This window comes from Lepus europaeus, chromosome 9 (genome assembly GCF_033115175.1).
Source record: "Lepus europaeus isolate LE1 chromosome 9, mLepTim1.pri, whole genome shotgun sequence".
In the NCBI taxonomy this organism is placed as follows: domain Eukaryota; kingdom Metazoa; phylum Chordata; class Mammalia; order Lagomorpha; family Leporidae; genus Lepus; species Lepus europaeus.
Window position 1 is genome coordinate 38,453,826 of NC_084835.1, and position 16,337 is coordinate 38,470,162.

General features: G+C 49.1%; 1 protein-coding gene across 2 annotated transcripts in view; it reads right to left on the bottom strand.

Annotated features, from left to right (window-relative positions):
- The window catches only part of ADAMTS9 (ADAM metallopeptidase with thrombospondin type 1 motif 9), a 181,552-nt gene that overhangs the window by 14,377 nt on the left and 150,838 nt on the right, over positions 1–16,337 (bottom strand). For both annotated transcript variants that reach the window (XM_062201207.1, XM_062201206.1), the window contains 2 exons: positions 15,045–15,136; positions 1,649–1,753 (listed from right to left, as the gene is read on the bottom strand). In XM_062201207.1, the coding sequence (XP_062057191.1) occupies positions 1,649–1,753; positions 15,045–15,136 (197 nt within the window). The remainder of the gene's footprint in view (positions 1–1,648; positions 1,754–15,044; positions 15,137–16,337) is intronic.

Sequence of the window (16,337 nt, forward strand, 5' to 3'; positions counted from 1 at the left end):
AGGTCACGTGTGTGTGGCAGGGACAGGGCAGGTGACTGCTGCTTTGTCTTCTAGTTGTGATTAGGTGCAAGGGATTTGGGCGAGGTGGCCAGATTTGGCACACAAAATGACAGGATGTCCAGTTGCACCTGAATTTCTGAGAAACAACAAAGGCGTGTCTACAGTATGTCCCGTGTAAGGCTTACGTGACGACGCATGTATGGAATAAAAAATTTGTCACTGTTTATCTGAGATTTGCAAGCAGACAAAACTGGGCATCAGGCATCTCGTGTGGCAACTGCACCCTGGAATTCCTTTCCTGGTTTTCTTCATTTCCTCCCTTGCCCACATTTCTGATGGTGAGCAACCAACCCCAAGGCAGGGCTCATGACCCAGGTGGGCCTGGAGAAACCTGGCTTGTCCACGCGTCAGCTTCCGGCCCGGCCCTCTGTTCTGAGAACCTCAGAGGGAAGGCTCCAGGGGTAGCACTTTCTGCCCCAGTTACCGTTAGAGTAGCTCAGGGCAGTGTATAGACACCTCCATCCGAGGGCCTGAGTTCGAGTCCTGGCATGTCCGGATCTGAGCCTCTCACTAATGCACCCGAGATGAAGCAAATGATGGACCAAGCACTTGGGCCCCTGCCACCCACATGGGAGACACAGATGGAGTTCTGGGCTCCTGGCTTCAGGGTGGCCCAGTCCTGGCTGTTATGAGCATCTGGGGAGTGAACCACTGGATGGGAGACTTCTCTATCTTCTCTCTTCTGCCTCTCAAATAAGTAAATAATAATAGTGGTAGTAAGAGTAAGATTCATCTAGGGAGTCACTTTTTTTTTAATCTAAGATTTATTTATTTGAAAGGCAGAGTTAGAGAGAGAGACAGAGAGAGAGAGAGAGAGAGAGCTTCCATCTGCTGGTTCTCTCCCCAGGTAGCTGCAAAGACTGGGCGGGCCAGGAGGAAGCCAGAAGCTTCTTCCAAATCTCCTATGGGGAGACTCGGGCCACCTTCTGTTGCCTTCCCAGCAGCATTAGCAGGGAGCCTGATCGGAAGTGGAGCAGCCAGGATTCAAACTGGCACCCATATGGGGTTGGGGTGCCAGGCAGTGACAACCTGCCAAGCCATGATGCCAGCCCCCTAGGGAGTTGTGTGTACGTGTGTGTGTGGGGGGGCACTCTCCAAGATTCCCATCCCCTGGGGTCAGGGAGACCTGGGCCCTTCCTGAGGGCTCCAGAGCACAGCAGGGTGAGAAACACAGAGACCAGCACACCCCGTGCTGTGCTGGGCTGTGCTCCCCGGCCTCCTCGTCTCCCTGCGTATCCATTGTCCAGACCCAGGGGACTGGGGCCCCACACCTGCATCCCCCGTCTGATGCTGAGCCCCGGGGTCAGCAAGCAATCCCATTCTTTCAGCCCCACTTGAATTTTAGCTCCAGCTTCCTGGTGAGGCCGCCCTTCTCATCACTCAGGTGTTGGCGCTCATGCCTTGAGGAAGAATTCACCGTGAGCAAAGCCAGGCCGGGGGGCTTCAGCACAGTACCAGCCCAACACTCTGCAGGACGAGCTGAGGGAGTGGTCTGAGAGCGCGCGCTCCCTCCTCTAGCACCCCCACCACCACCACCACCGCTACAGGGGTATGAGAACGCCCACCCCCACCCCGCACCGAGCCTTACCGGGGACTTCTTAATGTCCGAGACGGCGTAGTTCCCTTGGGATATCCATCTGGCCGACTCGGTTAAAGACAGGCCGGTTCCGGAAAGGTTGATGCTAAAACGACCCTGGAAGAAACGGCCCAACAAACCCCTGTTCAGTTCCCGGGGTGTCCCGGGGCCCCAACCCCACGCACCTCGGGGAGTTGGAGGAAGGTCAGTTTCATTCGCTGTCACTGATCGAGGGTGTGCTGCTGCGTTATTGCGAGGTCACGCCCTGCTCAGGCCTCATCTCACTCATCCTCGCGAGAGCCCTTCTCTGCAGAAGGGGAAACTGAGGCCTCGCACACGATCAGACTGCACGCAGCTCACATCCTCCCGTCTTGGAAGTCCAGGCTCTCCTCGGCCTCCCCGACACGGCCGTCCTGACGTGGCTCACAATTACCAGATTCCTCCCGGAACAAAATGCCACAGTGTAATTTTTCTAACAAGATCTCGCTGCCAAAGCCTCCTGGGCTTCCAGCTGCCTGGGGGCGGTGAGCACACCGGGTCCTCAGCACAGCGGGGCGGGACTTCAAAGACGAGGCGCTCTCCCCGCCGGGGCCGGTAGAGGGCGCGCGTGGCCCGCTCCAGACAGCCCGGGAAGGACGAGCATGGCCAGTGGGGGAACTTCCTAGGGCGGCCTGGGGCGCCGGCTGCACCGTGGTCTCCTGCTGGGCCCCTGTCTTTCAGGAACCACCATGCAATGGCAAAGGCATAGGCAGACCTCCTGCTGCTGCTCCTGCGCCATGAGCAGTTTCACAGCGGCAGTCCCCTGCGTGGATACACTCCCAGGGCTGCTTTCTCTGAACCTGTCCTCAAAGGCCTTGGTCACAGCAGCCTTCTGTGAAGCGAGGGAGTGGGGGCTCACAGCCCTAGTGTGAATCCAGCCCTTTCACCTGTGACGGCACCCCCACAGTTTTTTGTTTGTTTAGCCACGTACAGCCTCAGTTTGTTCACCTGTAAAATGGAAAGATGGTAAAAGTCCCTTCCAAGGAGGATTCTGTGGTGCAGCAGGTGAAAGACCCGGCCTGGGATGCTCACACCCCAAGAGGGATGGCCTGGTTCCAGCCGAAGCTGCTCCCCACCCATGGCGCTTCCAATCTGCACGCTTGCTAAGGCCCCTGGGAGGCAGCAGGAGTGGCTCCCGCACTTGGATTCCTGCTCCGCCCCCTTCCCGTGTGGGAGACCTGGACACAGCTGGCTGCTGTGGGCACTTGGGGAGTTAACCAGCAGATGGAAAATCTCTCCACCTTTCAAATAAGCAAATCTTGTGTTTAAAGTACCTCCTCCAAAGTGTTGCAGTGACAGTGAAATTAGCCCTGCACAAACAGGGGGTCCTCAGCGGTGACAGAAATCCCCGTGTTTCTGAGTGTTCACTTTCTCTCTCCAGCACAAGAATAAAAGTAAGCTGATCGAGGACAGGCCCAGGTATTGCTTTGTTCATTTCCGCTATGATGTGGAACGAATGACTAGACAACTCGACAGATTCCATAAACGAGTAAGGGCTACACGCTACCCCTGAATGAAGATCCTCCAGGAGCAGGGGTAGCTGGGAAGTCCCCATTCTGCACCTGTCCCACCAACAGGCATGAGGAATAGTGAAGAAACCCGTCTGGAGCCTCAGATCCCACTATGATAAAATGGGGAGCAATAGAAGTGCCACTCCCAGGGGAGCCCCCATGACTCAGTCTGGTCTCAGTCACTGGATCTCAACCGGGGACGATTTTGCCTTGGTGGGAAATGTGGCCACACCTGGTGCCACCTGTGTTGTCGTACCTGGTACATCAGACCAGTGTTGGGAATGGCACACAAGGCCTGGGACAGCCCATTCAACACAGAACTCTCCACCAGCCCAACCTGACAAAGAGCAGAGGCTGAGACACCCTGGTACAGATGGTGGATTTGTCTGGAATCCCAACTCCTGTACTCACCGAACAGTCTATGGAAAATGGAATGAAAAGAAATATTTATTTTGGTGCAAAAACTTGTTTTTTACATGCAGGCATAGTTTTTTCATGATACGCACATTCCACAGACTTTGGGAAGACTCCTTGTATGCATGCATTTCAAAAATACATGCATCAGAATAAATGTATCTTTTAATTCCATTTTCCATAAAGATTTTGAAGTACCCACGTGCTTTCTTTGTGACCCTGGGCAAGCAGCTTCACCTTCCTAATCCCATCTGTAAAACGGGTTAGTAGATGCAAGCTGTGAATTGGAGGGGATTAGACAGAAGGCATAAACCTGGCAGAGTAGGAGGTATTGAAGGACTTCTGAAAATTTACCTGCTATAAAAACTAGGGAACTCTAGTAAAACAGTTCCTGGAAATTGGGCCGAAACTATGAGTCGAGGGCAGGCAGCTGCAGTTTGAGATAACAATGCCAGATAAAGGCATGGGAAGCAAGCAAAAGTATGCAGGGTATTTACTGCACGCCCCCGCCCTGCTTGCTTGGGAAACTGCCCGAACTGCCCCCTTCCTTAGCCCCTTACCCAGTAACCATTAACATATCCAATGAAATTGTAACACGACTAAATATGCTAATGTTGTGGTTCTAAGCTTTAAATACCCTGGAAAACTGTTGTTCGCTGCTGCTCTCTCTGCACTACACTAGAGGGTGCTATTGAGACAGCCCATTTGCAAATGAAATAAACTTCCTCTTGTTATTACAGCGGTTGTTGGAGTGGAGGTCGTGTTTCTGGGGTCCGGTCAATTTGTGGGACGCCTGCTTAAGGGGTCTTACATTTCTTGGGGGCTCGTCCGGGATTTGGAACCCCAGATCCACCCTCCATCTCCCAACCGGAGGTAAGTCTTTTCTGTTCCGTGTATTTTTGTGTGTTTTATTGTTTGTCTGTACGGGCGATAGAGCGTCCGGGCGATAGAGCGCCGAAAGAGTGGGAAGCTGGTAGTAGGCAGGACAGACGTGTCCGGACCCCTGGCTTCAGCCGTGGGGGGACGCCCCCAACGGTGTATTGGGGGGAAGGGAAGGACTTTGTCTCCCTCCTCCCCCGGGAAAGGCTGATAGAGCGGCCGACCCCATCTGCAGTTTTGTTTCGTCTGGGAAAGGCTGATAGAGCGGCCGACCCCATCTGAAGTCTTGTTTCAGTTTTGTTTCGTCTGGGAAAGGCTGATAGAGCGGCCGACCCCATCTGCAGTTTTGTTTCGTCTGGGAAAGGCTGATAGAGCGGCCGACCCCATCTGAAGTCTTGTTTCAGTTTTGTTTCGTCTGGGAAAGGCTGATAGAGCGGCCGACCCCATCTGAAGTCTTGTTTCAGTTTTGTTTCGTCTGGGAAAGGCTGATAGAGCGGCCGACCCCATCTGCAGTTTTGTTTCGTCTGGGAAAGGCTGATAGAGCGGCCGACCCCATCTGAAGTCTTGTTTCAGTTTTGTTTCGTCTGGGAAAGGCTGATAGAGCGGCCGACCCCATCTGCAGTTTTGTTTCGTCTGGGAAAGGCTGATAGAGCGGCCGACCCCATCTGAAGTCTTGTTTCAGTTTTGTTTCGTCTGGGAAAGGCTGATAGAGCGGCCGACCCCATCTGCAGTTTTGTTTCAGTTTTGTTTCGTCTGGGAAAGGCTGATAGAGCGGCCGACCCCATCTGAAGTTTTTGTTTCAGTTTTGTTCTGTTCTGTTGTCGCGCGCAGTGTCTCTGTTTATCTTGTGATTGTGTTCTGTGTTACGGTTTACTTGCCTTTTGTCATTAACATGGGACAGGGACTAACTTTGAGCCTTGGCTGGACTGCGCACTCAGCTCTCTGCGTCTTTGCTGGGCCGCCCGCCTGGCCTGGTCGGGTGTGGCCTCTCCGCTCGAGCCTCCCTCCTTCCTCCTCCCCCAAGTCTCTCAGGCTCTGTCTGGAGAGGTGCCCATCCATCCTTACCGATGTCCCTTCCTAATAAACCTTGCTGTTTTGCCTCCCGCTGCTCTCTGTCTCACGCCTGAATTCTTTCTTGCGCGAAGACAAGAACCCTGCAACTTTGAGAAGACATCGGAGGTCAGTATTCCTTCCCTCAAGCGGGACCGGATCTGTGGAAGTGACCGTTGAGTGTCCGGCACCCCACAGCTCTCTGAGAACGCGGAGTCCCCCCGGCCACGGCTTAGCTACGGCCGAAACTCCAGAGGGATTGTAAGGAACGGGAGGGCGATTAGGAAGGGCAGTTGCCTGAGAGCCCGGAGACCCCCTGAGCTCGCTTTGGCTTCCCGGCGGCTGGACCGCGACCCGAGGATCAGGTCTCTCTCTTGGAGGGACGCCTGGTCACGCTGCCTACTGCTACGCGAGCAGGGCTTAGCTTTGGTCGAGGCTAATATTGGCCCTCCAGGTAAACTCAGACAACTAGGTAGTGGGCACTCTTGAGCGATAGGAGATTTCGAACCCCCCTCAGCCCCTAGACACCAGGGCCTTTCCCTGTGCTCTCCTCCAGCTGAGATTCGTAGGGGAAGGTGAGGGCAGTCGCTCACATCTTCTCCCGGGGCTCCCTCTCCCACTCTTTGCTCTCTTCATCTCCATTCCTATACTGCTGGCTAGGAGAGAGTATGAGGGAATTCCACCTAGGGATAAGCTGTTACCAGTTAACCCTTTCCAACCTGGTAGAAGGCTTATGGTAGCTTTGGTACATCTTAAAGTTTTTGTGAGCTATTACTGTTGCTAGGCTTTGATTGTCTGAGGACTGAATCTGGAAAGGAGCTCAAGTTAACTATCTGTTTTAATTGACTGTTTGCAGTAGTCCTAATTGATCTGGCTTTGGCTAAATTATAGGAGGTTCCCAGCACTCTTGGTGAAATGGCGCACCTACCCAACCCCACGGCCAGTCCTGCCAGGCCCTGGTGTGCGCAGTTTTCCCTGTAAATGGGGGACCACAGCCTTTCTCTGCACTCTATTCCAGTCCACGTGGCCTGCTGCACCCAGGCAGGCATAGCCAGATATCCCTATGGAAAAGCACCCCCCCCCCCAGGGCTGCTTTTTTTTCCTCTCCTGGAGGAATTTCCAGTTCAATACTACTGCCGGCCTTACCTAAGGGAGCCAGAGCCTTAAGCCATTAACCCTTTCCAACCTGATGGGTTTTTCTCTTTGCAGTTAATGGAAGCCTAAGCAATGGTTCATATGCTGATGTCTAGTTCTTTTCTGTGCTGCTGTCCCTGACTTATCTGATGAGATAAGTGCCTTGAAGGTTTCACGTTTTTCTATTGCCATTATGAGTCTTGATTGGGAAAACTGCAACGCAAAGTTGTTTATGTTGTTTATCTGTTTTCAGTGTTTGAGTGATTACCCAACTGATCAGAAGTGTACTAATTGTTGGCTAAACCGCTTGACTCTGACAGCTTAAATTCTAAACCGAGTCTTCCAACTTTGGGCTTCCAGTCTGATCCCTGGAACTCTCAAAGGATGAGACTCTAAAATTTGTTAAAGTAACAGCTGCTTGAGTCAATTCAAATTATGTAAAATGTATTAAAATGTTGTAAATGGTGTCAGACCTATGCTGTATTCATGTTTTTGCTTTCCAGCTAGAGTGGTCTTATAAAAATAAGAGTAAATTTGTGCCTTTATGTTGCTAACATTGGTTCAGAGAATTAAGTTAATGCCAAAGCCCTTTGGTTTGCTTGGTAGCTCACTTGCTCGGTTTTACATGTCTTTGATATGCTTTAAACATGTTTCTCTTAACGATGAAGATCTTTTCAAAAGTTGTGTCCATGTTTGCTGTCCAGGAGGAGTTATTCTTATGTTACTTAAGAGCATGGAAATGTAATTTTGACTTTTAATTCAAATAATGGTGTGGTATTCAGTAATAACTCGGTGTCTTAAGCCATCTAGGCACCAATGCTAAGCAAAATGTGGGAAAATGTATTGTACTTTTCACATCTTAAATTCGATAAGAGAGACTGTTTAAGTTTGTTAGCATGTATTCTCATAGATTGTCTATACATAACAATTCAAGACTATGTAAAAGTAACTACAGGTGTAAAGTTTCAGAAGGTGTGAGCAAGTCATAAAAAGTTTTAAAAGGTTTACAGCTTTAAAATTGTTTAAGTTAAGTGCTAATGCCAAAATTACATTGACCTAAAGTTAAAGTCTGATCTTCTGTTACAACAATGAGGTTTTTAAAAAAATTGTGCACTAATGTTAGTAAATATCTGGAAATGGTCTAAGTCATAAATCTTGGAATCTGTTTTTGCAAAAACTGTAATGTCTATTTTAACAGTGTCTGCTTAATCGGTTGCTCTGCCATTTCTAGAGTTAGGTCCTGTAAGCTCTTTTTGACTCTGTTAAATAGTTCTAAATTATGTGAACCCTTATGTTTAAGGTTTTTATTTCTGGTTTATTCGACAAACAAGAAACATAGAATTCATGTTCTGCCAAAGTAATCTATTGTGTACTCTACTGTCTCTGTTAAGTTCAGATTAATAAAAAGTATTGTTAAGTATTATGATCAGATCTGGTTTAAAAGTGTAAAAATCACCCTGACTAATGAATGGCTATCATTTCAGGATGTTAAGGAATTTTATTTTGACCAGGTACTCTTAAGTTCTCTTGGCACCTTTAACAGACTTTCTGAAAATCAGAGTTCTAAATTATCCGGACTTTTGACATCCCCAGAGGGCCCCTGGACATGTCAAAAGAGATATCTCTCATCTTGCAGAGATAATAACTAATCGGCTGTTTAGATTAAAAGTGGTGCCAAGATGTAAAATGATGCTAAACTTCAGCTATAAACGTGTTTCTTTCTAGCTGCTCCAGTCTCTGGCTCAGAAGCCAGATCCTTTAAAGAGGGACTGACGAAGTCTCTGTCCAGCTAATGCTGAACAACCAGGCATTGCTAGTTCAAATGTATTACTAGTTTAAATGTGGATCAAATGGGAGGTCTAGCCAAAAGGGAGAGAGTGTTCCAAAAGAGACTTGGAGACAATGGGAGATGGTTATGCGGCAGGTGCTAGAGAACCAGATTCCAGGAGTCCAAGAAAACTCTAGTGTCCACAGGCTACACGTTGAAAGCCCGGAAGCCCAGGAAGTCAGTCTGGAGACCCGACTCAGCTGCCTCACTTCTCCTCTTTTCTCTTCCAGAAGGGAAGTTACTACAGTTCTGCAGGACTCTCCACTGTGATGTACGGTTTGATCCCCTGACCTTATGTAAGGAATGGTTGACCTTTTCTGTAATAATGCCTGGCCACAGTATGGAGGACCAAACAGCATAGCCAAAATAAGAGGTTAAACTATAAAATAATGTGACAGCTAGATCGATTTTTTGGTGTATGCGGTAAATGGGCAGGACTCCCCTTTTAGACCAAATTGAGGGATAAATAAAGTTGTACTGATGACCTTAAAGTATGCAAGCAGGTCACCACAGTTGATCTTACCTAAAAGGTCATAGTTCTCCTCATGGGCACGGTCTTAACTCGCAGGAAAATACTAAGTGTCAGAATTTGCCCATGACCATAGTTTTTAGCTCACCCTAATATTAAAAAAATCAGGTTTGGGTTGAGCACCCCCTTGACTGACATAGAGGCTGCCTCCTTGGTCTATTTTATTAGAGACCAGGAGAACGAGGAGCAAGCTAGCAGCAGGAGCGATATAAGGATAGGCAACAGGCTAATCTATGGCTTTCTGCACGGTGATCTGCCGTCAAGGAGACCCAGCAAGGCCAGTGCACCCCAAACAGCACCTGTTGCTGATATAAGGAGCCAGGGCATTGGGCAAGCAGCTGTCGAGACAGAAACTGTCTTCTGTCAGCTCTGCCAAGAGCACAGCCACTGGACACGGAACTGCCCTGGGTGTCGAAGGACTCCTGGTTCAGAACCGCAGACCTTGTGGCCCCGAGCTAAAAAGCCTTTAGCTCTGCCCAGCCTCTGCCTAGATTCTAGCTCCAGCCACTGCTATTGAGGGGATGGCCTAGGGTCAGTGAAACGCAAGTTGCCTATTTGTACCAGCCTCCTATTAAAGCTCTCCTCCTAGTCCAGCCAGGTAATGCAAGTCAACAGGGTGCCTCCCTTAAAGGAGATTTGCATCTCTTACAATTCTCTTCCAGCACCCCCTGTATAGGTCTGGGCCTCATGCACCCAGCCAGGCCTTAAACATCTATCCAATAGTATTAAGCTTAGAGAAAGTCCTCCCTGCCAGTTCCTAAAAACAGGACTTTCAGTAACAGCTAACTCAGTCCTGCACCTATTCGGACAGGTCCTCACTGAGGACTTAAAGGGACTATCTCTTGAGGGGGGTGCACAATAATCCATAATGTAGATGATTAAATGTAAATAATTTGTAGTCTGTCTCCTTTCCCAGTCTGAGACTCTAGTCTAGAGTCTTAACTTCCTAGCAAAACTAGCTACTAGGTATCTGGAGGAAAACAAAGCATTGGTAGTCCATTAGAGTGTTAAATATTTAACCCTTATTCTCTCCCCTGGGGAGAGAAAGCCAGCCCCAGAGAGGATATGGGCTATGCAACAAATTCATGCCAGTTCCAGGGGAAAGTGGTCCCCTCCACTCCTGTACTGAGGCTATAGACTTGATCTGTGCCAGCAGAAGGGACCTAAAAGACAGCCCCCTGACTAATGCAAATAAAGTTTGGTTCATAGATGGAAGCAGCTTTGTCAGACAGGACCTGCTTCTCAGGGTATGCAACAGTTACAGCATGGCACGTTATTGAAACGTGCTCTGCCCCCAGGAACTTTTGCTCAGCTAGCAGAACTGATTGCCTTAACCAGAGCTCTAGATCACATAAGGGATTTTTAAGGCATCTTCACTCTGCATGGAAACCTTAGTCTTCTGGTGAGGTAAGAAGAGCCAACCAGGCTCTATGGAAAACATCAAGTATAAAAGTGTGTACTTGGTAAAAAAAGGCCTAAAAGGAAAGAGTGTTGTTGGTAAGAAGGGTTAAAAAAAAAAAAAAAAAAGGAAAGGACATGGTTTGTAAGAATGACTTTATCCTGATGGCTAGTTTACTCTAGACTGAAATGGAAATGGTGAAATGTTTAAAGTAAGTTGAAGAGGGTGTGTGAAAGTCACAAAAGGTTATAAGAAAAAGTGTTAAACATACTAACTACTGCTCCAGGGGGTATCTGTGCCATGCTCCAGGAAAAATGTTGTCTCTGAGTCAATCAGACTGGACAGGTACAAACCCAAATTTGTACTTTTCCTGGACAATTCCAAACAGCTCCAGGACCAGGCCAAGCAGGGCTGGGATTTCTGGCCTAACATCTGGTCATGGAAATCTTGGCTATTTCCTCTCCTTGGCCCAATAACTTCTGTAATCTTGCTGCTTCTCTTCGGACTGTGTGTTTTTAATGCCCTTGTTCGTTTTGTCTCTAGCAGACTAAGAGCTGTTAAACTCCAAATTGTCGTCAGATAAGGCTTCCAGCCCATCCCACTGGACGACCTGAGCAGCCCCCTGGACCGAGCAACACAGCCTTTCTAAGGCTACTGTCACATACCATAAGACAGATAGCAAGGGGAAATACCCAAATCTCCCTCGACGCCCACATGCCAGCTTTGAAGAAGTTACAGAAGACAGAACTCCATCCATAATCCCAAAAATTTTGGGTATTCCTCTTGAGGGGAAATGTTAGGTAGGAAGTCAGTCATGAGCTTATGTGTGTGTGACAGGCCTAAAGAGAAGACAACTATATGCATCTGCATCTCAAACACCCTGCTCCCTTCCTTTGTTTCAGACCTTCAACAGAGGATATAATAGAGACAGGGGTTAAGGGTGATCCCTAAAATTTTAAGATTAAAATTGGCCAAAAACAAAAAGGGGGGAATGAAGGACTTCTGAAAATTTACCTGCTATAAAAACTAGGGAACTCTAGTAAAACAGTTCCTGGAAATTGGGCCGAAACTATGAGTCGAGGGCAGGCAGCTGCAGTTTGAGATAACAATGCCAGATAAAGGCATGGGAAGCAAGCAAAAGTATGCAGGGTATTTACTGCACGCCCCCGCCCTGCTTGCTTGGGAAACTGCCCGAACTGCCCCCTTCCTTAGCCCCTTACCCAGTAACCATTAACATATCCAATGAAATTGTAACACGACTAAATATGCTAATGTTGTGGTTCTAAGCTTTAAATACCCTGGAAAACTGTTGTTCGCTGCTGCTCTCTCTGCACTACACTAGAGGGTGCTATTGAGACAGCCCATTTGCAAATGAAATAAACTTCCTCTTGTTATTACAGCGGTTGTTGGAGTGGAGGTCGTGTTTCTGGGGTCCGGTCAATTTGTGGGACGCCTGCTTAAGGGGTCTTACAGTATTTAAAAACTGGGGTGAATTATTTAGCGATGATACTACCCAGATGTTAGTGGCACTCAGGTTCAAGGTGCTCAATACCCAGGCTCTAATCACCGTGTCTGACCATGGGTTCAAGGTCCTCCTTGCACAGCCTCCTCACATACTGGCTTCTGCAGGTGCATCATGCCGTCAGCCTTTTCTTACCCTCCCTTATCTCATTCTCACCCCGAGGGGCAGGTCCGCACCATTCACAATGCCCAAACCACAGTGTGGCCAAGGACTCCTCTTTTCGGCCTCCCGTCCAGCCTCCCTCTCGGAGCACCTCTGCTTCCCACGCGGCAGTAGAGGAAGGCTGACTGGATCTGCTTTGCAAGGAAGTTCTCAGGAGGTCCTGGCTGCTCCCTGGAATTTATCTCCACCGCCCCCCAGGGACCTGGGCACTGGGTGCCACAGCCCGCTCACTGCGCACAGCCTCTAGGTCTGCTTCCTCCAAGCAGTGCAGCCTCAGGCCCTCAACCTCAGGCAGGAGCATCCCAGCTGACCTCGGAAGCTCTCTCCAAGTTCAATGGCACCAGCAGAGAAAAGCCCTCCTGTTCCCTCTTGCTCTGCTCTGGGGACATCCTTGTCCTTGTCCTCAGGTCCTAAGGGGCACAGGAGTTGTAACTCCTCTCTCCCTCCCGTGGCTCCTCTAAAGAGGGAGGGTGCCTATGCTAGGTGGCCCATGAAGGTTTGCCAAAGACGTGCTTAGACCAAAGAGGGAGCCTGACACCAAAGAGTCCATGATGCAGAGCTGTTGCCTGGATGGAGACTCAGAAAGACATGGCCACAGGGCATGGTGCTGCGGTGCAGTGGGTTAAGCCTCCATCTTCAATGCCAGCATCTACTGTGGTCCCGCTGGAAAAAAAATGTATTCAGGATCTCTCTTGGGGTGAGGGCTCTTGGGGAAGGCTTACAGATAACAAACCCTCCAGAGCTGCAGTGAAGGGTGAACAGGGAGAGACAGAGGCTTCAGCAGCACCCGCTGCTTTGATTTCTGTGCAAGCATTAGGTCAAAGGACCAACCAGCCACTCCAAAGCAGTGTGCCTGATCAGGCAGTTTTCCTGGAAAACTGATCCGGAAAAACACACCTGTTATCAGCATAGTTGGTGCTCAACAAACATCTAAGGCCCTGAATTCTAAAAGCACCCTGGGGTCCTTGGAAGAATGGGCTGGGAAAAATACCCTTTAGCCTCATGGGGGAGTCGGTTTCTTATTTAGCAACTGCTTCCTTTGTCACAAGTTAGCAAATCAATCAGTTCATTTGCCCCTGAATTATTAAAATAAATGAATGCAAATTACCTTTCCTCCACTTAAGCTTCCCAAAGGATGCGCATACAGAAACAAGAAAATCCTGGGACCTTTGAAAATGGCAGGATGGGGCCAACCTATTAACCAGTAAGATGCAAGGGATATGATCCACTTTTCTAAAGAAATCGCACTTCAAACGTTTGCAATTCGCGGATAATGGAGGAAAGGTCTTTGTTACCATTGTGTTCCTTGTTTATTTTCTTTCTCCCCAGAAAGCCCCTTTACCCCCCTCTAAAATGTGTAGCACTGCCCCTCTGAAGCTCAGCACTCAGAAACTCCCCCTTAAAGGAAAATTCAGATGTGTTTGCCATTGGGGGTATATCCACCCCACAGACTCAGCACCTGGGACTCTGCAGGCATCACTCAGTCCCAATCCTCAGACCCGGGGGGCACTCAGAGTTGGGCGAAATCCACTCCCCATGCAGGGTTAACAGTGGGAAAGACCTCCTGCAAGCCACAGGAAGGACCCTGGCCAACTTCTACCCCCAATGGCTGAACTCATTGCCTGTCCCGCCTTCCAAATGCGTAGGCTTCTAGCCATGAGGGAAACCTGCGTGGCAAGGTCAACACCCGCAGACCGCCGCGCTGGGTTTCAAAGGGCAGGTTGGAACTGGCCTGGTCCGGGAAGAGAGAAGGGAGGGGAGAGGCGCAGGGTGGGCACAAGGATTGCTGTTCTGTCTAAGAGCCACCCAAGAAGTGACAGATTTGCATTTGTGAATTCTGCAGCTTGTGCACATCTGAATAAGGCTGAGGCAGGAGTCACCCCGGCCTGGGTTCTGGAGGACTTCTAGGGACGCAACAAAAGTCTTCATCAAGTTCAAAGGAACTGCGTACGGGGGGGAAAAACCATGCATGGATTGCAAGGTTTTTATACCAAAATATACGTATCTGTTAATTCTGTTTCCCATGAACTCTGTCAAGCACCCTCGTGTGTTTCTGTCCTGGGTATTCGTTTACCTGTCACTCTACCCAACAGGGTGTAAATTCCTCAAGGGATGGATGGATGGGAGCCTCCAATTAACAAGCCTGGCACACAGTGAGCATTCTATAAACACTTCTGACTGCAGTTCAGGGGCCCAAGGAAACCCATGTAAGTTTTGCAAATTTGGGGACCTTCAGCCCTGATATTTATCTCTTAAAAAATGTTTCACACTTCTTTTGCAACACTGAGAAAACCTAAGAAAGTTAGACAACATAAATAAATGAAAATAAAACCTACCCACACACCCCTACTGAATTTGAAAAAGTCCTTCCAGATTTTTCTTTATTTTACTTTTTTTTTTTTAAATGGAGGGGTTCCATTGCATATACTGTTTTGCACCTTGACCTTTTAAAAATACATCAGGCCATATGCAGAAATTTAAAGTGTGGAAGCTCACTTGTACTTTCTTCCTCTGGGGGCCAACTGTGTACATCTTTTGCATCTCTCTGCTTAGTAACAGAAATCCATCACAGGGCCATGGCAAGTGCTACAAAGAGCTGCTTCTTGCCTTGGAGAGTCAGGCGTTAAACATCTCCCAGCACTGCAGACTCTATAATATACATATTAACCCTCACAATCTGTTTAACCAAGCCTGTGCCATCCGAGTGTTTGCCATCACGCTTGATGCGTTTTGCTGAACGCAGAAGCGGAGCATGTGGCTGTGATCCCTCTTAGGAGCAAAACAACCGCATGGGCCTCCAGGCATTTGTGAGGCCCTTGATGAGCATAGCCAGCCTGCCCTCCAGAGCAGCTGTGCTGAGGACACCTCCAGGAACAGGCACCCCTGAGGGCGCCCCTGGGCAGAGCAGGTACTGGAAAGGGAGAAGGCTCTGAGGACCCACCTGTGGGCACTTGGCAGCGCTGTAGCAGTCCCCGGCGGTGGCAAAAGGGACTGGATGCCCTTCACTTGTCCTCGCAAACTGCAAGTCTGTGGCTGTGGGGCGCAGGAAAGGTTACAGGAAGGGGAAAGGGAGAGAGGGAGCGAGCGGGGAAGGGACAGGGTATGCATAAGGAGAGGGAAGAGAAGAAGAGGAGAAAGAAGAAGCGGAGATGGGAGAGAAAGAATTGGAAGTATTAGTGAGCGGAGTGCACTTGTGTGACCCTCGTTCCCTGGCTTTTATCAGCACTGATGGTCTGTCTCCTCATAGCAGGGAAGGCAAAATGGGGGTGTAGAATGACTCTGGAATCAATCCCTCTATAAATAAATAAGTACACGACTCATCGCCCTCCAATGCAGTCTAACTGGATGACTGCGGGCCTCCTGTTCCTCTCTGAGCATCCCCGGCTCACGGACAGAGGGCACGGAGCCAGGAGAGCATTTCCAGCTATTTCGGAGATTTCATCCACCCTCCCGGGACCTGGACACTATGACGGCCCAAATACGGAGCAGTCAGGACCCACAGCTTGAAATTATTCATGGCAGTTTCTTAAGTTCGGGGCTAATCTGTCGTTAAAAAAAAAAAAAAAAAAAAGATAAAAACAAGGCTGTCCTCGGAGCTCATGTTTTTAACCCTGTTGGAGCTCCTGGGACCATCTCGGCGGATGGACAAGGAGGAATCCAACTGCAGAGGCTCCTGCTGGGCCTGGGGCAGGAGCACATTTCTCAATCTGCCTTGCCTTTGGGGATTTGCCGAAGCTGTGACCTACACTTTGCAGGGCGGGAAAGACACATGTCCCATTCTGCAAGGAAAAGCGCCCTTGCTGGCTGCAGCAGGTGGAACTCCTGAGTCTCTCAGTAGAGAGATCGCTGGCCCTCTGCTTTCAGTCTCTTTCAGGCTATCTCAAGCCGGGTATGTCCCGCCTACGGGCCATATAAGGCCAGCAAAGCGATGCGGTGTGGCCCAGGTGGAATTTGGAATTTGCTAGATCTACAGCAGGCTCATTTTTAAGAGGATCATTTTGTATGGCCCCTGTGTGATGTTAAAAATATCCACACGGCCCCTGGCAGAAAAAAAAAAAAAAAAAAAAAAAAAAAAGATTCCTTCACCCCTGGTAGCTGAAGGCAATTAAAAATATCTGGTAGAACACAAGTTTAACCGACCTCAAGAGGAAAACAATGCAATCGTATGGGTACGACGTTAACAAAGAAAAATTAACCACTTGTTCATTTTGGTTTTCCTTCTATACAAGGGGAC